General features: G+C 50.0%; 1 protein-coding gene across 2 annotated transcripts in view; it reads left to right on the top strand.

The window, feature by feature from the left end:
• Window positions 1-5,152: 5,152 nt before the first annotated feature.
• The window catches only part of ttyh2 (tweety family member 2), a 73,209-nt gene continuing 51,285 nt past the window's right edge, over window positions 5,153-27,076 (top strand). The window contains exon 1 of one of the 2 annotated variants that reach the window (XM_035406903.1): window positions 5,153-5,639. In XM_035406903.1, coding sequence (XP_035262794.1) covers window positions 5,511-5,639 — 129 coding nt within the window. In that variant the 5' untranslated portion in view covers window positions 5,153-5,510. The remainder of the gene's footprint in view (window positions 5,640-27,076) is intronic. The other variant, XM_035406905.1, reaches the window with a different exon arrangement.

The following is a 27,076-nucleotide window of genomic DNA, read 5'->3' as shown; positions in this document are numbered from 1 at the left end:
AAAAATAAAATAAAAATCCTTGTCTTTTCCTTTTTTGTTTGTTTAGCAGTTGAACCTTTTTTTTGTCTCGAGGAAAACGGAGCCCTTTCGGTCTTTCAAGGCAGGGTGACCGTTTTTGAGACCCCAGTTAAATTAGTATTCCCGTCCCAATTTGGTGCGCGGCGATGTTTGGGGGGTTTAATTAAAAGCACAGGGCAATCCTCCGCTCTTCAGCAGCTTCTATTAAGCGGTGGCGGTGCCGACTTGAGCGGAACAATTGGCTTACTTCATTTAATCAATGCGGTCCTGCTCCACAGCAAGCGCCGAGTGGAACATTTAATAGTAAACCCCGAAATGTGTCCCTGCTCCACGAGAATGGAAGTGCAAATTATTTCATTTGAAGTTATCAAAACAGAATTCTTTTTTAATGAGTTGTTTTCCCCCCCCCTGTGTAGTTAAGAATTGGTTTTATTTTTTCATTACAAAATAGTTCAAGGTGAAATGTCATTGATTCTAGTAGAGGTTTGATTAGAGTATTGGGGGGAACACTTTCATAAAGGCTGTGAATGAAATGAATGCTTTGATGGGGCACTCTTATCCTGGACTGTGGTTTTGATCAATAGGCACTAGTTCAGACTGTCGTCATTGGCTCTTGGGGAGCCGCCAAAGGGACTCGAACCTTGTTATAAACCGCAGTCAGAGAGGGTGTTTTCTCTCCTTGTGCATTTCGATTTTGGTTTTCAGTTGAAATTGCACCACTGAACCCAACCGTCTATCCGTTTGATTATTTTAAGCCTGTTTGCATGTGGGAAAGAAAAATTGTAGACTTCAAAAAGATGAAAAGCTTGTGAATCTCTGCCCTCCTCTTGTGTTTTTAGCTTTATTCGGGCTAGTAGAAAGCACAGAGCGGGTGACGGGAGGGCCCTCAGCTGAGACAACGCCATGGTGGGATGGTCAGATCCCTGTTCACTTTGGGGGGGGGGGGGGGGGTTCCCCTTGCACATGGCCGAGAGGCGGCTACCCTCCGGACTGCCACGTCGCTCTGCGACTCGTTTGTTAATGTGAAACCGAAGGCTGATTTCCCGCATCGAGCGCAAAAGCTTTCTGATTTTAACTGGCTTAAGTTGCCTGCGTTAAGGACGTGCGTCAAATGGCACACCTCAGTCACGCGTCCTGGGCCAGGGGAATCGGCACGGTAACGGTTCTCAAAGGGAGTCTCGGGTGGTGTGTGAGGAAGAAAGCAGCTGATGTTTTCCACGGCATTTTCACGTCTCTCAGTCAGCCCCACCTGTTCAGTGCACTGCAGGTCACATTGCACAGGTCTTCGCACACATTACAAACAATTTTGTGTCCGACTGCAATGTCGGCTTGCATTTTTATACGCAGTGGGTTACAGAAGACCTGTTATCTCGCAGTGAGCTGGTGATCTGGAAAGCTTGGAGAACACAGCTTGTTGAGTGTGATGGTAGAGAGCAGAACAAAGCCTCTTGTCAATATAGGCCAACGCCTAATATGAATCATCTGAAGGGGGTATTTCTATGGAGCTTCAGGGATGAGGCTGTTTTTTAATTGGTCTTTTGCATGGAGAAGAAAGCCAGGCCCCTAACTGGCACTGGCGTGAGATTCAACCGCTTATAGCTTCAGTAGTGGAAACTAACTGCGCGCGTTTTATGAATTAATAATGGATGAAGCAAGTTCCCAAGCTTGATAAAGGCCCATCGACAGATGGTGGTTCAGAGATACCGAAAATCTGACTCCTGAGTTCGATATATTTGAAGGATTTTTGTTTTTTTTAGCTGTGATGCAAGCTGGAAATCAATTTGTTTTAATGCCGACAGCAAACGCTACTTTACATAATGTACACAAAGTACAATTCCCCTCGAAGCGGCTTGCTGGCAGCTGCAGTGCTAAGTTTGGTTCCACTTCGTTAAATTGTATCCAAATGAGCAACGTAATCCAGCCCAAACCCTCGCCCTCACGTCAAACAAGCAGCAAGCACGGGCCTGTGGATCTCATTTTGTTAAGAAAAATGAAAATTTATTGGCACCCTTTTGAAGACCCGGGTAAAAAACTTTCAAATACTTCTGCTGTTGTGTTTGATGGTCCTCCTGTTGTAAGTAGGCATTTAAGCTTTGTCCAAATAGGGGACATTGGGGGTGAACAAGGAGGGTCTGCTCTTTACGTGTATTCTAAGTGAATGCCACCTGAGGTCTGATTTATGCAGAAGTATGATGAGGATCATGGCCCACCCCCCCCTCCCTCCATCAGCCACCAGCTTCTTGCTTGTCGCTGCTTCAAAGCCAAGAAGCCCCAGGGTTCTCCAGAGTGATTGCAGCCAGTGTCTCAACTGGCAGATTCCAGGGTCCTCCATCCACACTGGGAGAGGAGGACTGTAAATTCTCCAAAAAGCAAATAATGTACCCATTGCTTGTGAAAATCCAGCGGAAATAAATTTCATTTGACTAGACAAGAGGTGCACCGCTCCAGTCCTGGAGGGCCGGTCTGCCTGCTGCTTTTTGTTCCAACCAATTACCTCAGTTTTAGTTCTCTGACAGCTCAATAAACTACACTGGTTCACTCCTGTACTTCAGCACATAAAATCTTTAGGATACACTTGTGGTTCTGCAGCTGTAGTCGATGCTTAAACAAATGTCAGCCCAAGATATTCATTTGTCCATTCATTATCTATACCAGTGCCAAACAACCCTGTTCCTGGAGATTTACTGTCCAGTAGGTTTTTTTATTCCGACCCTCACAAATCACACTTCATTCAACAGCCGGAGATCTCACAGCTGCTAATTAGCAGTCGGGCGTGCCAAGTTAGGGTTGAAATGAAAACCTACAGGAGATCGTGAAAGGGGTTGGCTCTTGTACGCGCACCCCTGGACTAGATCCGAGGCCGCCACCTCAGCATGTATTTGATCAATTAGAGTGGCTGATTACACAACTAACTACACCTGTTTTCCCGGGTCTGAGTTGGTTGCTGATATTAAGATGAAAACAAAAATCAGCAGATGCTGTGGCCCATATGAGTTGGGACCCCTTAAATCAAACATTAGAATGTAGTGATAGGGCTGCTGCAAGTTTCTCAATTGCAGTCCTAGCTGTCTACACAGCACAGAGATAATTAGCTCCCTCAGCTTAAAAACTCAAGTTTACCAGCCAAAGGAACTAATTGGCATCCTGTATAAGGTCCAGAGCAGGGGCTTTTTTGTGTGTGTTTTCAACAACCACATAACTAGGTGTAGATGCCAGAGCTGATTCACTTGTAAATTACACAACAGAAAAGCATAGGATATAGGGCATGGATGCTCAGTCTTATCTGGAAAAGGCCAATATGGGTGCAGGGTTTTGTTTTAACCTAGTGTTACAACACCTGATTCTACTTATCAGGTCTTCACTGAAGACCATGATTAGTTAATTAGTTGACTCAGGTGTCCAAAACCTGCACCCACATGCGTTCTTTTTTTGGTAAGATTGGGCACCCCCAATATAGCAACAGAAGAAAAGTTGTCAGCTGTAATTCATGTGCTTATCAACAAATATAGCTAAAATGTCAGATCATGTGAATGACTGGGTTAATTTAATAATTAGGCCTAAACTGTGAAATTAGGAAGATATGGCCCACTTCAAGAATGGTTCTTTGTCATTTTTAATTCCTAAACAAAAATAGTAATGTAGTTCATCGCACATGTAAAAGCAGGGTAGTCTTGGTGCTAAGGCAACACTCATTCGTAATTTTATGGATAGCATGGCCTTAACGTTATTGTATGACCCCGTCACAGATGCACAAGCATATCTTATGCAAGTAAGATGTGTACATTGAACCATACCTGTGCCAGTCCTCTGCGAATCGGGAACGCAATATTACAGGAATAATTCATATTTTTAAACATGAAAGTATTTAGCCGTGTTAACTAGAGTGTAATGTCGATATCTTCCATAAGGTGTCAGGCTTGCGTTATGACTGCGGGAGTTTCAGTTGCGTTTCGGCCTTTCCCGCACATACATGCAGTTCACGGACTTCATATTATTTTCATGAAGTGTATGCAATTCTTATGACTTAAAAGATTCTCCGATGACTGTTACTACATTTGAAAATTCCAAAAACTGCGCATTTGGTGACTAATTAACACGTGGTTTTCAAATAAACGGACTATAAATCATGGAGTAGGCTGTTGAATTTACAATTTGACGACAAATCATCAGTGAAATATGCGATATAAAAAGTAAAGGTATCGGATGAAGGCTGCGCTTGAGATTAGCATATTAGAACAGAAGACAGCGTGGTCTTTCCCCACCGTTTCAGAGTGTTCCGCTGCGCAGGGAAGGCATTTGTGGGCCAGGAGAAAAGTCTACGGCACGCGTCCTGCTGACCTCCAAAAACCGAACTGTATAACAATTCCACCGGCTGCAAGCGAAGGGACATGAGTGCACAAACTGTCCGTCACTCCAGGGGTAAAGGATTCTCTGTGACTGATGTAATTGCTTGCTGGAACATGTAATTTAAGTCCACTAGGCCGGTTTTGCTATTTAAAAAAAAAAAAAAATTTAAATAGTTTTTTTTGTTTTTTTGTTTGTTTGTTTGGTTTGTTTTTTTTTTACAAATATTTTGATCTCAGCGGCTGATTTCAGTGAGAAATTGTCGCCGCACAGTTATTCAATAACGAGGCTACACAAGTGGAATTAGAATAGGATTATTTATTGCCCATTAAATATATCATGGAAATTGCCGTTCAGCTCCAGGCTTACAAAGTAGGCCATGTATTTCTTAAAACAATTTTCCTGAAAAATGAATTTGCCTTTCTCTGGCGAGAAGATTTGTCACACTGTTCTTCCTTTGCCGCCGATTACAGTAGTTATCCCAGTAGTTTAGCACCAGTATATGCTTCCACGGTCTATGGTATGCAATCGACTGAGAGTGTGGAAGATCCACTGATTTAACACGACCTGAATATGCAATAATATCCGCCTAATGTGATCAAACCTTTACATTTCTTTATTGCAAAGTGGTTTGACATTACATTAGACTCTTCCAACGATGCTGGGAGAATAATGACAGCGCAGCTCCACTCTCCTTTTTAATACTAGGCTGTTTTAAAGATACGAACGAGCGATCGCCATCCCCATCGGCGCGCTCCACTCACATTTTCTCAAAGCTCTGTCCCGTGCCCTGATTCGCGCGCGCTCCCGAGAAAGAAGGCAGTTTCAAAAGAGCATTGAGCGGAGCGCAGTGGGTGAACGATTTGACAAGTAGAAGGATGGCTGTTGTCGAAACCAAGCAATGGGATATCGGAATAACTAGTTAATTTTCTCCCGTGCAGCATTCCTCGGCGTTATTGCACGGACAGAAGTAATTATCCTGCTTCCGCGTTCTTTCAGCAAGCTAGCAGGGTTTTAAGCTAAATGCATTGTTTTGTTTGAATGGTTACGGACGGGGCTGGTTGGAGGGACTGTGCTGCGCTTTCGCTGCCTTCAATAGACGGGGGAAGAAGAAAAGTCCGTAGCTAGCTCCACTCGCCAAAACAGGGATGTCTACTGCACGGGTAGACTACATCGCACCTTGGTGGACTTACTGGCTACACAATTTCCCCCACATCAATCTGAGGTTCCAGCCCGTTGACAACAGCTTCCGACCGCAGGACGAAAACTACCAGCAGGTCAGTGCGAGTGCGAACACGAGAACTGGGCTCACGGGATCCGAAAGGGGCGCGTGATAGGACTGTAGGGGGCGGTGGGCGCGTTTTATGCCCGTGAATGGATCGATCGAGTTGAAGCAAGTTTGGGGAGTTCAAAGGCAACAATGTAGAAAAGCAGAAAACATGAACTAATATAATCGATGCTTTTTACCCCAGGGGTTTTCAGACAGTGGTCTGGAGACCCATGTGATCCTTGAAGGAGCATCAAAGGGCTCCTTCTGCAACTGAATGCTACTTTGTTTTTATTTTTATATTTCATTGACATATTTTTAAACTTTGATATTAGACTTTTGCATCCCATGATGTGAGCGTTTAATGAACAAATGTTTGTATTTCACTGAGATGCCGTATGCTTTTTATGGATCCATAATATAATCACGACGTAATCGTGGCTACACGTTCTCCCAGGTCCAGAATGTGTGTGTTACATCCTCTCCGTTCCAAAGTGTGGGAAAATACACATTTTATTCAATTTTGAATTCAACAGTGAAGATTCAGTGTACAATAACAGACTTGGGGTAGAATACAAAAAATACAGTAGAGGAAGATTCTTTCCGGTTATTGCAGTTGAAATATAAAAATATGAGGACATTCTGTCAAAATAGTTGATGGATAATTCATTTTGAACGTGTTTGACTTGGGGTAGATGAACAGTAGCTAATTGCTGCAGTTGTGGTCTGTGCTCTCACACACCTGTCCATCAGCAAACTGTATACTAAATTTCTTTTGTAGGTTTTTGCTATTATGTGTTATATTCTGCAGTCAATCTGTGAGCATTGCCAACATGGTTTGCTTGTTTCCTCAGTAGGTGGGCCCCTGTAGTGCTGTGGGGTCCCGAGTTTAGTCCCCTTTGTTTAACTCATGATCCCTTCTCAAAGAAAATCCTAAAGTCAAATCGGACATGTCTCCAGATTTCCTGCTCATCTCTGAAGTGAGGCACCAATGATCGCGTTGCTTACTATGAGCACAAATCATTTCACAACTTAGGCGTCTTGGCCAACATGTTGGTCACATGGTTGAGGTTTTATTCCATCTCACTTCAGTCAATCAAGGAAATTTATTGAAATGAACCGAAAGTGGGAAAATCTTCAGTAGCTTTCTTATGGAATTTTTTGGAATAGAATACTACGGATTAGAATTTCTATTGTGTTTTCTCAACTGACAGAGATCACATTTCATTACATTACAGGCATTTAGCAGACGCTCTTATACAGAGCGACTTATCTGGCATTATGTGGCAATCTAACCTGGAAATCAAACCTGCGACCTTTCGGTTACAAGACCAGCTCCGTACCCATTGTACTACGCTGCCGCCCCTTGGAGATTGGGGTGGCGCTGGAGGACCCGAACCTTGTTATCCGATTCGTGTTTTGACCAGTGAGGGCTGTAAGTGCCAGAGGTCCGGTCTTTGCGCTGAAACGAGTGACGGCGGTCGTTGCGTTTGTAATCGCGCGTTCTTTTGGCCCCGTCCAGCCCAGCCGGTGAGCCGTGCGCCGCGCGGTAGCGCGTCGGAATGATTTAGCGCTGCCCGCGCGCACCTGTTCCTGTTTCTGTTCCTGTGTGAGTACGGGAGAGGAATTTCAGCATCCAGTCCAGCTGTGCCGTGCCTGCCGGGCTTCTGCTACTTCTGGAGTTTGGGGAGAGCGCCGGAGCAGCAGCAGATATGTGTGTGTGTGTGTGTGTGAGTGTGTGGGTGTATGTGTGTGGGGGGGGGGCAGGTGTGTGTGTGTGGGTTTATGTGTGTGGGGGGCGGGTGCGTGTGTGTGTGGGTGAGTTGGTGAATGTGTATGTGGGTGGGTGGGTGTGAGTGTGTGTGTGTGTGTGTGTGCGTGTGGTTGGGTGGGGGAATGTGTGTGTTGGAGGCTTAAAGCCAAGTGCCTGGAAACATGGCGTGTTTTTAGCATGATTAAGTGTGTATAAGCTTCAATCACATTGTTGAAATTCCTCTCGAGCTATCGTAGGAAACAAGGAATTGACGTGTTAACAGTCCGTTGAAGTGTTTGCATTAACTGGCGCTGAATGAGGGTAAATTTGAAGCCTTGGTCATAAAGCAGTTGTTGGTTTAATGGACTGCAGAATTCCTCATTCAACACTCCAGGTAAATCACAGCACTGTGAAAGGAGGTGCTACTTCCTGGGTCTGCTCTGAGATGGGATTTTTTATTTCTTGCCACAATTTTGGTGAGCTCAGGTGGCTTAGATCACATTGCTGAGGTCAGTGATGACTATTTTATTTTAACACACACACATGCACGTATACGTATGTGTGAATATCGTACGCTTTTAATCAGTCGCAAGACAAGCTTGCGTGTCAGGCCTCCGTTGTTTCCCACCTGGCCGTACGCTGTTGCTATATTTCGGAAAGGCTAACCCCCTTCCCTCTGCCTCCCAGATGACACTACATCTGGAGCTTCTCCCTGTCCCTCTCCCTCCCTTTCTCTCTTCCTCCCTACTGCTCTCTCTCTCCCCCCTTCTAACCTCTGCACCCCATGTCTCTTCTTTTTCATTTCTCTTTCTGTACCTCCTACAGCCCTTGTCAGTCAAATTTATAACATTATAAATTTTTCAACACATGTGCTCGAAAGTTGAAAAGTTTAGGAGCACACTGATGCATCTCGATTAGATGTGCCCCTAAAGTTATTTTCCCAGTTATCACACATCAGTTTTTTTTAGGAGCAAATACTCCTAAAATGGGATCACAGTAGAGCCCTGCTTGACTTTTCCCATCCCTCTGTATTACTTTTACTCACTTTCTATTCCTTCTTCCCTCTCTCTTGCTCTCTTAGTCTTCTACCACCTCCTCTCCAACTCTCCTTACCACTCGTCTCTCTCTCTCCCTCTCTCTCTCTATCTCTCTCTCTCTCTCTCTGTCCCTCCCTCCCTCCCTCCCTCCCTCCTTCCTTCTCTCTCCTGGAGGATATAGGTTCTCCAGTAGGACAGTTCCTGAAATACCTCACTGAGACAAAAAGAGCAGCAGCACCCAGGCGCGCGGGTAATATCACCTGACAGTTCGACAGGGGGGAAAAAAACCCTTTCCTTTGAACTGCTTTCATGCAGGGGTGGGAATGACGCGTCCTTTCACTCTCAGACAGCGCTGCTGGCTCTGAGAACTGACAAAGAGTGAGCTTTGACCCCAGATGACTGTGTGTGTGTATGTGTGTTAGTGTGTGTGTGTGTTCATGTGTATTGTGTGTGTGTGTGTGTTCATGTGTATTGTGTGTGTGTGTGTGTGTGTGTGTGTGTGCGTGCGCATGCATGTGTATTGTGTGTGTGTGCGCGCATGTGAGTGTGTTTGCGGGGGTGGGGAGAGTTTTTTTCTTTCAGCAGAAGAAGCCCAGTTGTTAGGCCTACAATGAGGGTGGAGGACGGGTGTAGCCAAAACAATCGTAGATTGACGGAATTTGGGTCAGTGGTGTTTCCATTCACGAGATTCAGATTAAAACGCGTGAGAAGCTGTCAGGCGTGGGGGGGAGGGAGCCCGCGAATCGGGCCGGGCGGCGTGAGACTGGCCCCTCGGTGTGTGAGAGCCGGCGTTCGCTGCGTTTCAGATCCGAAAGCGCGCGTTAAAAGGTCGCGATTTCCGACCCGTTCGCGCTTGGAATAATCGGCGTAACGAGGAGGGGGCCGAGCTGGCCGGCGGACGCTAATCGAACGCGACCCGTCTTCGCTTCCTTGACGACGCCGGAGCAGCGAGTGACGGTAGCCGCTGCAGAGGTTCGGTTCGATACGATGGCGCTAACTGGGATTATGTCCAATTAAACTATTTTAGTGTAGCACCTTTTTTTTTTTTTTACAGAGACACTGTCACAGGAGACACTTCACAGAAACAGGAAATGTAGAAAAATGAGCTAAGACTGAGTCTGAACCCCCAAAAATTCACCAAGACTGGGGGGGGGGGGGTTGAACATGCAAGAAACAAGCCATGCAAGACCAAAGCACTTTAGCACCACTACCTGGGAGTTGACTGTGAAGTTTGTGGAAGTCTGAAAGAGTGTCCCCTTAACCTATCTCAGTTGGCAAGCCGTGACCATGTCAGGAAAATCCCAGGCCCCAAGTTTGCCCTGTGCAATGCATCTGAATTCACACTAACTGAAACGGGACCAAGGAGAGAGGCAAATTGGACACGGGGAGTGGGGAGTGGGGAGTGGGGGGGGGGGGGGGGGGGGGGGGGGGGGGGGGGGGGGGGGGGGGGGGGGGGGGGTCGGGTGGGGAGGTGCCCTACTTCTGCTCCTGCTTCTGCTCCTCTCCTTTAGATCTCCCTCAGAGGAGAGTTCAAGGTCTGGAAATATAACTCACTCACTCAGTTAACACGTCTCTCTTGCCTGTCTCACCGGGAGGTTCTTGTATGACCAGCTACCTGCCACCATTGCTCTCCAAGTACTTGAGAATCTAAAAAATGCAAGCAGCAAGGAGATTTTTTAAAAAACATTACCAAAAAAAAAAAAAAAAAAAATTACGTATAGAATTTCAGATTCGGGATAATTGCTGACATACCACACCTCACCACACCCACCTACTGGCCGGCCCCCGCAACTGCAGGACACGTAGCAGCTGCAGGGAGACAGGGCCATAACGGGTCTCGGTTTGGGATCTCGCTCAACAGGAAACCCCTGGGTGGTGGCGCCTGTATGAGGGGGCGGAGGGTGTGTTATCTCCTGTAGCGGAACAAGAACGTGGGAGTGGTGGAGAGAGAGAGTGAGAGAGAGAGACTGGGAGAAAGGAGAAAGGGGGAGGGATGTGTTGATTCCTGCTGAGATACCCACGCAGGACCTTTTTGTGCGATTGACTGCGGGGTGGGAGGTGGGGCGGTGGGGGGGTTGGACGGGGGGAGGCCTTGGGCACAGGGGGCGTCCCGCCACGAAGCCACGTACCTGACGGACGTCGAAACGCAGGTTTTCAAAAACGTGAAAGCCTTCCGCCTTTCTAAATTACACCTTTATTGCCTTCTGCTGCCATTATCGCTGTGAGAAGAAGAATGAGTACTACTGTCTCTGTCGTCTTTATTGTTAAATAATGTTGCTGTTGTTAAATTTGTATAAAATGTATACGCGCTTGCCAGGTGTCTTGTAAAAGGACGTTCTTAATCTTGAGAAGGCCGCCTGGCTACACGAAGGGGAAATAAATGCATTTACTTCATTCATTGAGTGTTTTCTGTATGACAGTCTTGCAGCAGTCCAGCATTTTTCTCTGCCTGACTTTGTTCTCCGGCGTGAAGCTTTGGACGGGTTGTGCCGTGTGTGACTGGGCTTCTGGACGCGGGGTCTTTCTGCCGCGGTGCCGGCTGTGTATAATTAGCCGGTGGGTGCCAAATGGAAACGCCTGGTTTTTGGCCGCCGAAGGATTTTCAGCCTTTGCAGGAGGAATGGCTGCCTGTTTCTTTTTTTAACGCCGGCTTATTCAAATGCGTTTGCTTGTTCTCATGGTAATTCAGTAAGCTGCGGTTGTTGGCTTTTAGTTTTTAAAAAAAAAAGAAAAGAAAAAAAGACCCAAATGGAATCCGGTACCAGCTTTCCCATGGAGTTCACTTCTTCTTTTGTTTTACATGAAACTTTTGTTTTGCATTTTTTTTTTTACTTCTGTTCATCCCGCCTCACGCTGCCCCCAAGGTGCTGGGTGTATTTGGAATGACTGCACCTTAGACAAAGCGACCTGTTTTTTTTAAAGTAAATGAAATTGTATTAACTTATAGCAGGCTGGCATTCCCAGTGGGGGGCAGGCAGATGACTTGGCAGCCGAGGGCAGGAGTGGCTTGTCCTGACAGTGACAACGACGGTTTTATGAGTCATAATCCTGACCGCTGGAGCCGCTTGGAACGTTGCCTCGTCCGACCCAGTGCCGTTAACGTGAGTCGGATGAGTCACTCCGTCAGACGAAGGAAAAACAGACGGATAGATAAACGAGTAAACAAACGGAAACGAAGGCGCCGCGGCCGCCGGCGGGACTCTTTGTGCTACTCCGCGGCCCGCGGCGCGCGCGAGACGCCGTTCGTGTGCGCGCCGCGGGCGGTTCTGTAGCGCGCCGCGGGGCTTCTGTAGCCCTGCCGCGGGCGGTTCTGTAGCCCTGCCGCGGGCGGTTCTGTAGCGCTGCCGCGGGCGGTTCCGTAGCGCTCCCGCGGGCGGTTCTGTAGCCCTGCCGCGGGCGGTTCTGTAGCGCTGCCGCGGGCGGTTCCGTAGCGCTCCCGCGGGCGGTTCTGTAGCCCTGCCGCGGGCGGTTCTGTAGCCCTGCCGCGGGCGGTTCTGTAGCGCTGCCGCGGGCGGTTCCGTAGCGCCGCCGCGGGCGGTTCTGTAGCGCTCTCGCGGGCGGTTCTGTAGCGCTCCCGCGGGCGGTTCTGTAGCGCTCCCGCGGGCGGTTCTGTAGCGCTCCCGCGGGCGGTTCCGTAGCGCTCCCGCGGGCGGTTCCGTAGCGCTCCCGCGGGCGGTTCTGTAGCGCTGCCGCGGCTCCAGCTCCGGAGGTCGGGGGGGGTCGGGGGGTCCCGATCAGGACGCTGCCGTCGCTGAGCTCTTGAGCGGCACGCCCAGCCGGAGTGGCGGCGAGCGGAAAAAACTAAGCGGGCCGCACGGCGGGATTATGGAATGCGTTTAAGTGACGGTTGAATGATTTTGAGGGAATGGATGGCGGTTTTGGCGGACAGCTCCGTCATCTTCTGCCGCAGCCATTCTGAGGCTCTTCCGACAGAAACACGCTGCCCCTTAGCCCCCACACTCACTCCCCAGGGTCCTTTCTGCGTTTGCGGGCACATGACGGACGGCTGACAAACTGGTGTTTTGTGACAAAGGCCCGTCTGCATTGTTGCCCAAACCACCGCAGTATGTGGAGGCGTCCCAGGGTCTCCTTGCGGTTTCCTTTGTTTTTGCCGTCATCCCGTCAGAATCAAAGTCAGTCTCTGTTTTTCACGGGTTCAGCTTTTTCTACAGAAGGAGTCGAGTCATAGCAGGGTTCTGATGGGAAATGCGCTTTGTCAGAGTTCATATCCAAGCAGTGTTCCTATTTCCTTTCCTGCAGCTCCAGGTGTGCTGTACCAGTGGAGGAAGCAGAGAAAGAAAGAGAGGGAGAGAGAGAGAGGGGGGGGAGATGGGGAGCAAAGGAACGAGAGGGAGAGAGAGCGAGAGAGACAGAGGGAGAAATGGGAAACTACAGGGTTTTTTGAGGTGGAGAAAGAAGCGTAGATGAAGAGACAGAACAGGCAGGAGAGTGAGAGGGGAGGAGAGAGAGAGAAAGAGAGAGAGAGAGGGGGGAAGGAGGAGAGAGATTCAGTGGGATGAAAGTCCCTCCCCAGGCGGCCCCCGTCCCCACTAAGAGAGGTATCCATGGTGACATCCTCACTTTCCCAGCATGCCCGGTGTGAAACGTTTTCCCGTCGCTCCGGAGACCGCTGGAAAGCGGAGCGGCTGCTTGCGCTCGGATTCGACGGGTCTCCCCCCCCCGCTCTGCGGGACGGGAAAAGGGGGCGCAGCGGGGGGTGCGGTGGGAGGGACGAAAGATTCCTGTCGTTATTCGGCGCCTGATTTGATCAGCTGAAAGCAGCCGGTTACGCGGCAAGCTCACCGCGCCCGGGCTCCTCGGGGTCTGAATTTGTCGCTGGCGCGAAGGTGGGGAGGTGACCCCGCACCTCTGCGCCCCCGCCCTCGCCCGACCCCTGTGGCTGTGTGAGAGACAGCGGGATTACCGCCGCTCTCGGTTAACATGACGGAACATCCCCACGGCAACCTCCCGACAGGCCTCGGCGCCCACGGACGATCAATGCGATGAACGCGTTTGCTCGATCAATGAATACTGTGATTAAATATTAAATTAAAAGGTTTTTTAATAGTCTCCAGAGAGGCCTTACGGCCGTGGAGGAGCGGTCGGGGGGTGCGGTTTGTGTGTGTTTTCTGTGGGCATCTTGTCCTTTCTCCAGCTGACCGGGACAGAAAGTCCTTGCTGGGCTCCAGATTCGGACTTCCTTCCTGCTGGAGAACTTTGATCTGGTTTCCTGTCAGGTGTTCAGACCTGAACACTGGGGTGTATGCTGTGTGTGTGTGTGTGTGTTTTTAGAATGCATCTTCAGGAAATGAATAGGAACCAGGCTTGCCTGGCTCATTATGGCCCTTTCCCACTGTAGAGCTGAAACCAGCCTGGCTCATTATAACCCTTTCCCACTGTAGAGGTGGAACCAGGCGGGCTCATTATCGCTCTTTCCCACTGTAGAGCTGAACCAGGCTGGCTCATTATCGCTCTTTCCCACTGCAGAGCTGGAACCAGGCTGGACATTTTGTAGATTTTTGTGTTGTGTGATGTGATTTATGTGTGCTTATCTATGGTGAAGATGTGCAAAGCCACTACTCTGGTCCCTGGTTGTTTGAGTAGCTAGTGCTAGCATCAAGGCCCGCTGACAAGATGTGCTCCATTAGTTCCGCGTGGTTCATGTCTGCTCAGGGTAGACTTAATAGGGCGAACATTTAGTTACAGAGCTCAACTGGTGAGTTTTTTTTGTGTGTCATAGCTGCTGCTTGGGGCCTCAAATACAGCTCACCTGGGTTTTGTGAAGTTGTGATCTGATGGGGTGACAGGAGCCTTCTGCCCTCCTCACAGGGTTAGAAACCCATCTATCATCATGTGGGAGGCAGCTCCTCAAAAGCACTTTAATCCAGCAGAGGACTGGAGGCTTACAGAGGAAACAAAGAGCAAGACTTCAGCAGTGTGTACAGGCACACACACACACACACACACACACTTTCTCTCACACACACACTTACTCTCTCTCACACATACTTACTGTCTCACACACACGCACAGTTTCAGTGGTTGTGCCCTGTAAAGGTGCTGCATTATTGAACAATTTCCTTTTCCCAGTCTCTCTCTCTCTCTCTCTCTCTCTCTCTCGCTCTCTCTCCCCTTCCCTCCCTCTCTCTCTGTCTTTATCTCCTGTCATTGTCATTTAAATAAAGTTCATGTAAAATTGAGGATCCAGGAAAAAGAATGAGGTCCTGCCCTGGATGAGGGAACTCCTACGCTTGTCCTGATCCTGAAGGGGAGAATGGGGAATGGAAGTGAAGGAGGGAGTGTGAAAAGTGTGTATTTAATAATTAAGCCGATTGCTCGAGCTCGCATGCTGCTGAGCACAGAAAGCAGTCGTGGCCCAGCGTGGTTCCATCCTTTACATTTGCTTTTTAAAAAGCTCGTTTTTATTCCTGAAGTTTTGCTCCGTGTTCGGAATGCCCTGCCGTACTCGCCCCCCTTCCGCCACCTGCCGAAAGTAGCCGCCGCCCCCCTCTCCCTCTGCAGCCCGTCTGCCGAGCTGCGCAGTCGTTGCTTTGGAGACGTGTACTCAGTGCGCAGTATGCGCAAGCCAAACTGCACCGTGTGCATCGCTTCGACCAGAGTACTCTCTCCTCCCTTGCCCTGTCCTGTCTTTCCCTCCCTCCCTCCCTCCCTCCCTCCATCCCTCCCTCCCTGGGACACACCCCTGCCAACCCTGCCCCGCCCTGCAGGGCCAATGTCCCTGCCCGTAACTGGCCTGATCTGGAGGTCAGTACCGAAGTGTAGCTCACATCTTCACCAAACCAGGGTAACCAGGGGGCAGATTTGCAATGCATACCTACCCGTTATATAGACCCCAGATTCCTGACGTTTTTTTCTTAAAGGAAACATGTTTTTACCCAAAGTTAACACAAAATTCTGCTTTCAAATAACGATTGCATGTTTTGATCACTGATCGTTCTCAGTGAAATGTGTCACTGATCTGCATAAACACTTAGACGTTTTGTCAGCATTTAACGAGTTAAAGTTTTCGACCGCACGTTTGACCCCCCAGGCCTGGTCTGGACCGCGTGACCCGGCTCTTTGCGCCGCTTCCAGACGCCGGCGTGGAAGGGGGGACTCCGGTCTTCCCCAGTGCCTTTTCGGATGCCATCCAGAGGTGGCCGTCTGGAAGCCTGCGGGGAAAGCGTAGTTAAACCGACACACCCCCCCCCCCCCCCCCCCCGACCGGGGGAATTCATTAGGCGCGTGTCGCGGCCAAGGAGGCAAGCGCTTATAAGACGGGCCGATAAATCCCCCGCGGACGCGGCTGGGCTGCGATTGGAGGGCTCGCCGCCGCGGCTGGGCTGCGATTGGAGGACTCGCCGCCGCGGCTGGGCTGTGATTGGAGGGCTCGCCGCCTCGAGGTGGCAGCGGCAGGCGTCTCGGCCGCTCGCTTCACGTTCGTCGCCGGCGCGTTTTCACCCAGGAAGCCGTGTCTTCTGAACTCGCCCTCCCCTCTGCGCTTTCATTCTGTCAGTGTTTGCTGACCCCTTGGCTGGCTGTTGTATGAATGTTTTTTTTTTTTTTGTTTTCTCTCTCTCTCAGTGGGATTCCTTATTTTAAAAAAAAAGGTTGACTGAAAAATCAATCAGAAGTGCGGCCTAAGGTCTGGATGCGATTGTAACGATATTTATTTATTACGATGGTGACAGACAAGATTATGGTAATGAGACGAAGAGGAATATGAAGATGTATTAGCATTGTGTCTTCGTTGGGCAGATGTAACGCAAGGCAGCCGCGGGCCCCGGGTAGCCTTGATGAAACGATTGGAGCGGCATTTAGGCTGCGGTGGGGCCGCTGGGCCGAAATGTGATTAAAGTATGCGGCTGGGCAGCGACTGGAATGAGGACGAACCCAAATCCCCGGCGGTTGTTTACCGATGCGTTCGTTTATCCCGTCCTGCGGCCGCCGCCAAGGTTTTTTTTTTCTTCCTTTGTTCGCCTAGGCATCTTACTTCCTGCGTCCGACCACGTCTACGCTACGCGCCCCTACTGCACTGATAGTGGGCGGGGCTTCCCTGCTGTCGCGAATCCGCGTGACTGGGGCAGATTTCTCCTGGATGGGACGGCCCGGGCGTGTCCGGAGGTCGGTTTGCTGGCGTGTAATCGCGGCGTTTTTTTTTCTGGCCGCGTCGCTGGTGGACGGAGCCGGTCCACCGTAAAAAAGAGCAGGATTTTAGGGACGCAGGTCCCCCTTTAAGTGACTGGTGGCGGCTGGTGAATGCGGGGATGGGGCCAGGCCAGGGCACAGAAAGAGGGGTCCAGTTATTGAGACCCCTCTGATACCGCTGACTGAGCCACAGCCCTGTTCATCGCTTTATATTGCCCACTTCTCTCTTTCTTTCTCTTCCCCCTTTCCCTCTCTCTCTCTCTTTCTCTCTCTCCATCCCTGTCGATCTGCCTCTCTCCATCTCTCTTGCTCCCCATCCCTCATGTCCTCCCTCTCTTTCTCTATCTCTCCCTTCCTCTCTCCACATTTCCCTCTTTTACTCTCCCTCTCTCTCAGCTTACTCTCAACCTCTCCCTTCATATCTCCCCCTCTTTTCTACCTGTCTCTCCCCTCCTCTGTCTGTCCATCTTTCTCCTCCTTACTTCCACATGGCCAAACCCATGTTCTCTATTCCAGCTCAGTGGTTTAAAAATTTAAACCATAATCCCTAAATAACCTTCTGTGACCGTTCCCCGTCACCACCCCCGCCCCCACCCGCCTATTTAATTTGTGGACTAACTAGAATGTGATGGAATTATTGAATGGTTTTTTAAAAATTATTTAATGTAGGCCTGTTTTAACGGCTGTTCCTCCCCACCCCTCCCAGTCCCTCCTGGCTCACTGGTGAGTGTTAACTTTGACAGAGCGCTGCTGTTTATTATGGTTAGTATATCCGGTATCCATGTACCCTGTCCTGGAGCACTATGCAGGTCAGCCCAGATCCTGGCAGTGCGTTCAGTGTGCTGGAGCACTATGCTGTACAGCCCAGATCCTCGCTGTGTGTTCAGTGTCACGCAGTACAGCCCAGATCCTGGCTGTGTGTTCAGTGTGCTACAGTACAGCCCAGAGCCTGGCTGTGTGTTCAGTGTGCTACAGTACAGCCCAGAGCCTGGCTGTGTGTTCAGTGTGCTGGAGCACTATGCAGTACAGCCCAGATCCTGGCTGTGTGTTCAGTGTGCTACAGTACAGCCCAGAGCCTGGCAGTGTGTTCAGTGTGCTGCAGTACAGCCCAGAGCCTGGCTGTGCGTTCAGTGTGCTGGAGCACTATGCAGTACAGCCCAGATCCTGGCTGTGTGTTCAGTGTGCTGGAGCACTATGCAGTACAGCCCAGATCCTGGCTGTGTGTTCAGTGTCCCGCAGTACAGCCCAGCTCCTGGCTGTGTGTGCTCAGTGTCTTCACGTTGGTGCTCCAAACCCATTTGGAAGGTAATTGATGTTGGGTACTTTATTTGAGAGAGCACTTTTGTTTTTAAATGATGGAGAGATAAACGTCCAAAAACACACCAGTCTGTTTGTAATGAAACCGAAGAATCTTCATTAAATTAAATGTTTATTGCTCAGCCCTTGGGTGCCAGGAAAATCAATTTAATTCTGGAACAATCCTCTCGCTGTCCCTTTCGCTCCCTCATTCTCTCACTTTTGCTCTCATTCTCTCTCTCTCTCTCTCTCTCACTCTCACTCCATCAGGTTCTGTATGTCTCTGGTTTTGTTTATGAAGTGTGAGCGGTGGCTGGCAGGCTTTGGCATGCGGTGTTTTCGCTGTGTGTGGCTTTTTTCCACACGCCCAATGGGGGAACGGAATGGGGCAAGAGACCCTTCTGGATAAGGGTGGAGCAGACCTCTATCTCCAGGACTCCTATCACCCTCTGACACCCTCAGTGACACCCATACGTACAAGTATGACCCCCTCCCCTCCTAAGGAATTATGTCTCCAGCCAATCAGAAGGCTGCTAACACCCCCCTCCCCCCCTCTCCCCACGATGCTGCCGTCAGGGTAAAGGGTGAAGCCTCTCATGCCTGAAGTGGAAAAACTACAACATTCCACATGGGCACACACTACCCACAATCCACTCGACCAGCAGGAAATCGCTCATTCAGAATCGTGGTTTAGCCCAGGCTTCCGAGCTTAAGCACCAGCGCCTTTTTATATTTGCGTCCTCGTTTTGCCTTCCTTCCCCGAAGAACCATGGCTAAGCTGTAGGCCACCTCAAAAATCAATCCTGTAATCATTACGAAAAACTGTGTGTGCATTCGTGCGTGTCTGTGTATTTGTGTGTTAATGGTCGGTTGTGCTGTGTTTTCAATGAAAATTGACTGAGGTCCTACTTAAAAACAGGTGTGTAGCGTCTAAAAATAATTTCAGCAATTGCTTTGATAAAGTAGAAGTACATGTAGCTTTAAGCAAATTGAGCAAACCATGAAGTCAGGGACATGTACAGAGGAGAGGCGTGGGGGGGGGCAGAGTTGCTTCTATTGTCCTTCTGGGAAACACAAATTCTGTGGGACTTGGCGGGGCTGGTGGGGTACTGAGCCTCTGCGATGAACAGGAAGTGCGGATGGCACGAAGAACTTGCATAGTGGCTCCCCCCTAGTGGTGGGGGGTGGGATGGGGGCCATCCGATTCATCCACTAGTTTTGGGTTCCCAGATTTTGGGTGCATTTCTCCCCTTAAAAAGCCACAATGTGCCGATTAAAATACCCCCACTTCTTTTGCGGGATACTCAGCTGTTAGGAGTTAGGGTGCGATCGCAGTCTTGTCATTGCGAACCCTCCCTGGCTCTCCTGGGGGCGCGGTGAGGCAGGATAAGGAGTTTGAAACGGGTCACCTGGCTGGGAATGTCCTTTGTGCTCACCGAGTCGGCAGGGAGCTTCTGTGATTAAACTGGAACAGCACGGAGCCCCACGGGCACGCACCCTAATCACGCTACTCCCCAAAGCTGCAGAAAGTTCCGGAAGTTCCACCTACTCAACCCAGCTCCTGGTCCAAGCAATGGTTCTATCCCGCCTGGACTACTGCAACTCTCTACTGGCTGGACTACCGGCATCTGCCACCAGACCCCTGCAGCTCATTCAGAATGCTGCGGCTCGTCTGGTCTTCAACCTCCCCAGACACTCCCACGTAACTCCCCTGCTCACTACCCTCCACTGGCTGCCTGTTATAGCTCGCATCAAATTTAAAACATTGGTCCTAGCATACCAGGCAGTCAAGGGATCAGCCCCAGCATACCTCCACAAGATATTCAAACCCTACATGCCAGCCAGATCCCTCCGTTCTGCTACCTCAGGACGCCTAGCACCTCCCCCTCTTCGCACCTGCACTTCCAGAACACGTCTCCTGTCTGTTCTGGCCCCACAATGGTGGAATGACCTCCCTGTGGAGGTCAGAACAGCTGAGACTGTGACCCATTTCAAACGACGACTGAAGACCCACCTCTTCAGGCTGCACCTCTCCCCATCCCTCCCTTCCCCCCTGTAAATGACTAAACTTAGGGTTGTAACTAGGCAGCTGTTTCATGGGTGACTTAGGCGCATCAACTGTCTTAACGATTACTTGTATTTTTATTTATTTTATTTTTATTTTTCCATAGCTTGCGTTGTTGCCGTTCTCGTTGTTAGTGTTAATCAGTTTAACCATCAGGGTCCAAGTTGAACTATGCGGTTGTTCCCTGTACTTGGACCGGTACTTCTCTCTAGGGGTTTCGTCATACTTGTTCCTGGTTATGGTTATACACTTTGTTGTACGTCGCTCTGGATAAGAGCGTCTGCCAAATGCCTGTAATGTAATGTAATGTAATGTAATGAAATGGCCTCTTCTTGGTTATCGAGACGGATGACTCCCCAACGTTAGCCATGGTAGAAACTTTAGGCCAAGGGTGGCAAATTCCTTTCCTGTAGGTTTTTACTGTCGCAAATTACTCTGCCCAAATGAGCTGATTAGCTGAAGACAAATGTGCTGGTCTAGCCGTAGACTGGGCCACAATGAGCGTTTCATGTCGGGACACAGGAAGAGTGTTCAGCTGTCCTTCGTTAATTTATCACGGAATGTCGGTAAAGTGCCCATTACGAAATGACGGGGCTGATTAAATCATTTCGAAATTTCGCGTGAAACTCTGAAACGGATACAGACCCACCAGTATTTTAGGCTGAATTACTTTAACATTTTATGCCAGAAGCAGTCCGTGGGAAGTTATTTTAATCACTGTATAAAGGCATTATGAATGCTTTCAAGCATTTTGAAGAACCGAAACTGACTTTTTATATTTCAGAGACTAGTCAAGTTTGTAATGGATATCTTCTGCAGGAGAGCCTCTGCAGAGCCCTATCGATAGTGTGCACTTACGCTGTATTACATTTTCTGAAATCGATGAAGTCCATTGTAGCCCAGGCGGGCTAAATAAATTGAATTCTGGGTTTGCGGTTTCCTGTTTTTAAGGTGTTATCAAGCTATTCGTGGCAAGTCTGTGCCTGTACCCCAATGCTGACGTGATATGACTCGAAAGAGGATTGGGGGGGGGGGGGGGGGGGGGAAACTTCAGCAAAGAAAGGAGCTTGGTGTTTGTCCTGTGGTGTGTGGTGTATGCTACATATTTGACAGTAATTTTGTTGACAGTTGCTCAATCTTACTGCCGTTTGGAATCGTTTGTTGTATTTTTTGCGAAACGGCTTCATGATGTTTGTGAAATTTTGACCAAAGTTGTTTTCAGCGCAGTGAGTGCAGAGTCGTCTGGGACCAAATCCAAACGGCCTATTAATGCCACTTAAACATAATGCTATAATTTATTTTCCATTAGGCCCAATGTTATTTACACTTGAAGGCTTGCGTGAAAATATCTGGGTGACTGAGCGTCCTCCGCTCAACGACAGCAGACCTGTGCGCCCCACCACCTCTGCAGCCAGGAGCTGCGGCAGCGAAACTAGGCCGTCCCGTGTGAAGTGACCCTTCCCACTTCACCAGAAAGTTGGCGTGAAGTATCCTTCTCTGCAGCAGAGACACTACTTTAAACTTTATATTTAGGTCATATTTTTCATCTTTTTTTTTTTCCGGTTAAGTATTACGTAACGTTTGTCTTCTTCCACAGGAGCTCTCTTCATGCTTAATTTAAGGGAAATCAGAAAGAGTCACGCCGATTTGATGCGGATTTCTCACGGCATGACCCGGAAACCGGAAAGTGTCCCTTAATGGTTGTTTGGGGAGGTGGATTTCACCCCCCTCCCCCCCCCCCCCCATAAGGTTCTGAGCATAGACCCTTTGCTGTGGGAAGTGGTGCAGAGCATGCGCTGGAGGGATTAGCAGATTTTCAGCTCTCTTAACTGTCGCAGCAGTTTGCCCTAGTTCCTCTCGTGCTTCTTTTCTCTCTCGTACGTAACTCTTTACCCAAGTGCACCCTAGCAGAAAACCTTTGGGCAGCGGGGTCGGCGGTATGGGGAGCGGTGGGGGGATGGGGGGAGTGACCAATGGCAACTGTGTCTCACACACAGGCTACCCTTATGCACCGCGCTCCACTCCTGTGCGGAATGTCTGCCTGTCTGATGATGTCACAATTATCACCGTCTCCTTGACAACCAGTGTTCAAAATGGGTCTTGAGAAGGCCTGAGTCACTGGTTGTGGCATCGCTACCTCTGGGAAGAGATGCCAATGTCGGAGTGCACAGAGCAGCAAGGGACGAAGGTTGCCATTCGAAGGGTGTGGCCTCAAATTTTTGACCCTTAATCACTGACTCAATCAAAAAGGAATGAGCAGGGTACGGCTACCCCAGCAGTACCCTCTGGTCTTGGGCCCTGTGAGGCTGTGCTTTCGCTGATGGAGTGGAGCGGGACCTCTGCCCGCTTTGGGCCCACAGACTGGGGGGCCACGGGACAGGACACTGCAGCTGTCAGGGGGGCGCGAGCGTGAGTTTGGGGTGAAGTGGCGTAGGAGTCCAGAGTGGGAAGAGCAGCCTGTGAACCGCCAGCCTCATCTGTAGCAGTGTGCTTGTGTGTGTTTGCGTGTGTGTGTTTGCGTGTGTGTGTTTGCGTGTGTGTGTGTGTGTGTGTGTGTGTGTGTGTGTGTGTGTGTGTGTGTGTGTGTGTGTGTGTGTGTGTGTGTGTGTGTGCGTGTGTGTGTGTGTGTTTGCGTGTTAGGACGGAGAGCCATATCATATAAAAAAGTGAAGGGATGATTAGCATGGCTAAACTCCATTGTGTCTGCTAGGCAATGCTCAACAAGCTCCATTATCTGCTGCCAAATGACAACTGCTCTTGATTGCAATTATATCACTTCTCAGATGATGCTTCCTGTGCCACTGGAAGGGTGTATATTTTGCCCAAGTCCGCCATGCAGGGAGAGCAGTATCAGATTTAAGCATTTTTATGGGACCTGGGCGCAGCCACAGGGGAAAGATCAGATTGCTGGCAGGCCTGTTTGCTCTCTGGGATATTTCAGATAATGTAGTAGACCCTCTCTTTCACTATGGAGCCCCTGTTCGCTTCCTGGTATGACATTTTTATTTCACCTGTAATGAAGTGTACAGGAAATAGGCCACTTTCTCTCCAAACATAAGAAGAAGGAGAAGAACAAAAAACAAAAAAAAAGAACAAGGAAGAAATGTGCTGGCTTCTCCAGGGTTGGAGACAATCACATATCAGTTCCCTCAATTCAGAACCCAATCGCTTTTCAGATCGCTCTGTTCAGAAAATGAGTTGAATTTCACTAAATGAACTGAAAAAATCCCTGTGGAATGCCAGTCACACACCACTCACAGACAGAGGGGAGGGGCTGATGGGCAGGGAGGTGGGTGCGGAGAGTGAACCCGGGTTTGAGGGACTGGCCCCTCCCTGTCCTGTACCGGAGTTACCCAGCCGTCACCCTTCATGGGAGCATTTGTGTGACAGTCAGTCTGTCTGGGGGGACGGGGACGGGGGGGGCTTTGTGTGATGGTGACTTTGTCCGCATGTCACAGCTCTCCTCTTCCCTTTCACATAATTAAGTGTGTCAGATTTGGGGGGAGGACTGGAGATGGGGTCTGACCCCTCCCCCAAGGTGGATTGCTACGCTCCCATGGGACAGGAAACACCCGGTTTTAGTCTGGGTGGGGGAGCGGGAGGGGGGGGTGTCCCCTGTTGCATTCTGGGAGATGTCCCCAGGCTATTGCTGTCAGACAGCGGTATTTCCTTTGTTCCATCTTTCCGGAGTCCATATTCGTGGCAGCTCGCGTCTGTCCAGCGACAGTCGAGTCCATTCTCGGAGGCGTTTGATTGACACTTTTAAAGGAGTGGTTAGTTTGACCGCGGTCAGCATCTCCCCTTGGGCCTCATCAGCGGATCCTGCCGGTCCTCACATCAGACTTTGGGACGTGACCCCGTGCCAGTGCCCCTGACTGACCCCACTGCGTCTGACTGACAGGTCTGGCAGTCATTTCTGTTCACAGACTCTGCACAAAAACCGCGGCTGCATAGGATTCAGAGTGAGTGTGTGTGTAGGATTAGTACTTTTTTTTCATACAGCAGTTTCCTTCTTGCTTAGAAGGTAAGTTATGTGATTAGAAGGTACGTAAAGCACACATGGCCAAATGTACTCATCCACAGAGAAGCACTGTAATTGTAAAACAAAAATAGCGTTCTATATATATCAATATAAGTTATGATAGATATACATAGAGTATGCGTAGAGACGCACACTCACACGTACGCGCTCACACACACACACACACACAGAAATCAGTTGCATAATTATGAATTGCATTGCCCTGGAAATCACGCTCCACATCTAAACGGGGTATGTTTGTGTGTCCGGAGCTCTCGGAAGCAGATCGCTTCACCATGAAAACCATCGACTCGGAAAACGCTCGTTCTCTCATGCTCGCGCGTGTGCGTTTATAAATGCCTGTGCGTATTTATATACGCAGTACGTATATACGTGTGTGCGGGTCTGTGTGTGCGTTTATAAATGCCTGTGCGTATTTATATACGCAGTACATATATGTGTGTGCGGGTCTGTGTGCGCGGGTCTGTGTGTGTGTGTAATTGAATAATTGAAGAGGACCCTCCCCCTGTGTGTTCCTCGTCTTCGGGGCATTTTGTTTAGCTGGATGGGCTGCTGAGCTCAGCCAAGCACGTGCCCTCAGAGGCCAGTGGGGTTATTTAACTGGGGGGCCGGGGGGGGGGTTCCTGCCCTGTGCTGTAGAGCCATGTTCACGCAGAAGGCGCCTTCTCCTCTCTCTGCTTCCACACTCCCTTCATTTATCCTCTTTTCTCTCCCACTCTGTCTACTTTATCTCTTTCTTCCTCCCTTTCTCCATCACTCTCTCTCCCCCTCTCTCTCCCCTATGCCTCTCTCCCCCTTCTATCTCTCGCTCTGGCTCTCTCTTTCTCTCTCCCTCTCTTTCTCTCTCTTTGCCCCGCCCTGTTTTTCTTCGCTCATGCCCATTCCTTGTTTTTCTTCCCTCCCTCCATCCGTCCATTACTCCCTCTTTTGAAATTTTATTTCTGCTGTGCTATATCTTGTTCCCCCCTTCCTGCCCCCACCCCCATCCACATGGGGGGTTTGAGGGGGTCTTATGAGAGGAGGGGAAGGTATGATAGCAGAGCCAGGAGCACCGCTGCCTAGCAACACAGGGTGGAAGAACCTGTCAGGTTGTTCTGTCGCCTCTGTCTTTTCTTCTCCTATTATCTGCACATAGCTCGCGCGTGATAGGCTATGCCAAGGTCACATGACCGCCTGCCATATCTCAAACAGAATGAGCTGAAAAAGAGGGGACTGGTTTAAAAAAAAAAAGGGAAAAATAAGCCCTGAGTCTTTAACAAGCTGGGTGCTCTCTGACCTGGAATTGCTGTATTTCCCCCCCTGGTGATGTGGAAAGCTGCAGAGGGACTGAGTTCATTCAGGGCTGCCGGGGGGCTCACCCTGTTAAGACGCCGCTCTACTGCATGCATTGCCCCCCGGTGGACGGGTCTGGAGCCCAATCCGGACCGTGCCGACTGCGGCCGGCAGCCCGGCAGGAGGGGCGCGTCCCCGAACGAACCGCAAAGGCGGGAATGACAATGCGTTCCGCACGGGCAGCGCGTGAAGAACGCACGCTGTGTGTGTCGCTCCGGGCGACGGCGTCTGCCGCGCGCCTCGGATTTAAGCATGTGAGTGCGTGTGATTTAATAAAATTAAATAAAAACTAGCATGTTTAAACCTGAAGGTTGTGCCTTCGAGTCCCGGCTGCCCGAGCTGTGCGAGTGCTGCTCGCCGGACGCGTGCCACTCCTGTGGTTTCTGGGTAGTCACGGCAACATGGGGAGGGGAACGGGGCCTTGGTGTTTCAGAAAGGAGGAGGCCGTGCTCCGTGAGGCAGAGAGGCTGAAAATCAGGCAGTATATGGCCGTATATGGCCAATGGAATGGTTAGGAAGCCATGCTTTTATTTGGTATGCGTCCGGAAGGTCGAGGAGCAGGATTGGTATAGGAAGCAGTGTTTTTTTTTTTTTGGTACGCGTCCGGAAGGTGGAGGAGCAGGAAGTTTGGCGGGCGGTCCTGTCTGTGAGCTCCGTCGCTCGGTGGCCTAAGTGGAGAACGCAGCGGCTGCATTATTCATGTCTCATTATTTTTGCACAGCCACTCACAGAGAGGGGCGGAAGGGGGGGGGGGCGTTAGGCATGGGGGGGGTTAGGCACGGGTTCTGTATTTAGCCTCCGTCACCGAGCGGCCACTTCATGGCCTGATTTTGCTGTGTTCTTTTCCTATCCCCATTGCTTTGCAAAAATTACTCTCTCTCCCTGTCCCTCTCTCTTTCTCTCGGTCTGCATCCCTCTCTCTGCCTGTCCTTCACTTTCCCTCATTTTCCCTCTCGTGCCATCTTTCTCTCCCTATCTCCTCTCCCTCTGTTTCTCTCTCGCCCTTTCTCCCTGTCTCTCCCTTTCCCTCTCTCTTTTTCTCTCCCCTGTTCCCTGTTTTCCCTCTCCACTCCCCCTCCCCCTCCGCCCTTCCTTCTCTCAGTTCTGTTTCTCGGGAATCATGAGACCTGGGGTGTGGAAGTGCAGTCAGTGTTTTCTCCACACGGCTCAGTCACATGCTGCTTAATTCAAACCGACTGTGGTAATTCCTCCTTTCAGTCAAAACCCAGACCCCCCGAGCAAGTGCACAGCAACCAGGGGGTTACCATGGCAATGGCTGGGGGAGGGGGGTGCGGTGATTTAGGGGGGGAAGGAGGATTCCTTGTTTTTACTCCCCGTATCTTCCGAAATGCCACCTGCGTCCGGCATTTTGCCGTTCTTTCACCCTCGTACACAATGCTCAGTCTTCTTGTTGCCGTGACTACACCACACCTGCCTTCTGTTGCCCCCCCCCCCTTTGTAATTGCACCCTTTCACCTGGCTGTTTTATTTTTTCATTCCTCACTATTGGAAGGAAAACAAGACCGGCCCTGCCACCCCCCTCCCCATCCCCTCCATACCCCAACCCTGACCATCTCACTCCCCCCAGTATAAACCGTAAGCACGGGGTGTTTGTACACTTCTTAGTTCACACTCCAGTGTGCACATTACCCTCCTTTCCAGGGTAATCAGACCCCAGGCAGTCTCTATCTGGGTCCTATCAGCAGATGGGAGAGGGGGGTAAGGGATTAGCGATGGGGGTGGGTGTGGGGGTTGGAATGGGGGAGGGGGCAGT

This window comes from Anguilla anguilla, chromosome 2 (genome assembly GCF_013347855.1).
Source record: "Anguilla anguilla isolate fAngAng1 chromosome 2, fAngAng1.pri, whole genome shotgun sequence".
NCBI classification, from domain to species: Eukaryota; Metazoa; Chordata; class Actinopteri; order Anguilliformes; family Anguillidae; genus Anguilla; species Anguilla anguilla.
Note: the sequence above shows the minus strand (reverse complement) of the source record. Positions and strands in the feature narration are given on the sequence as shown.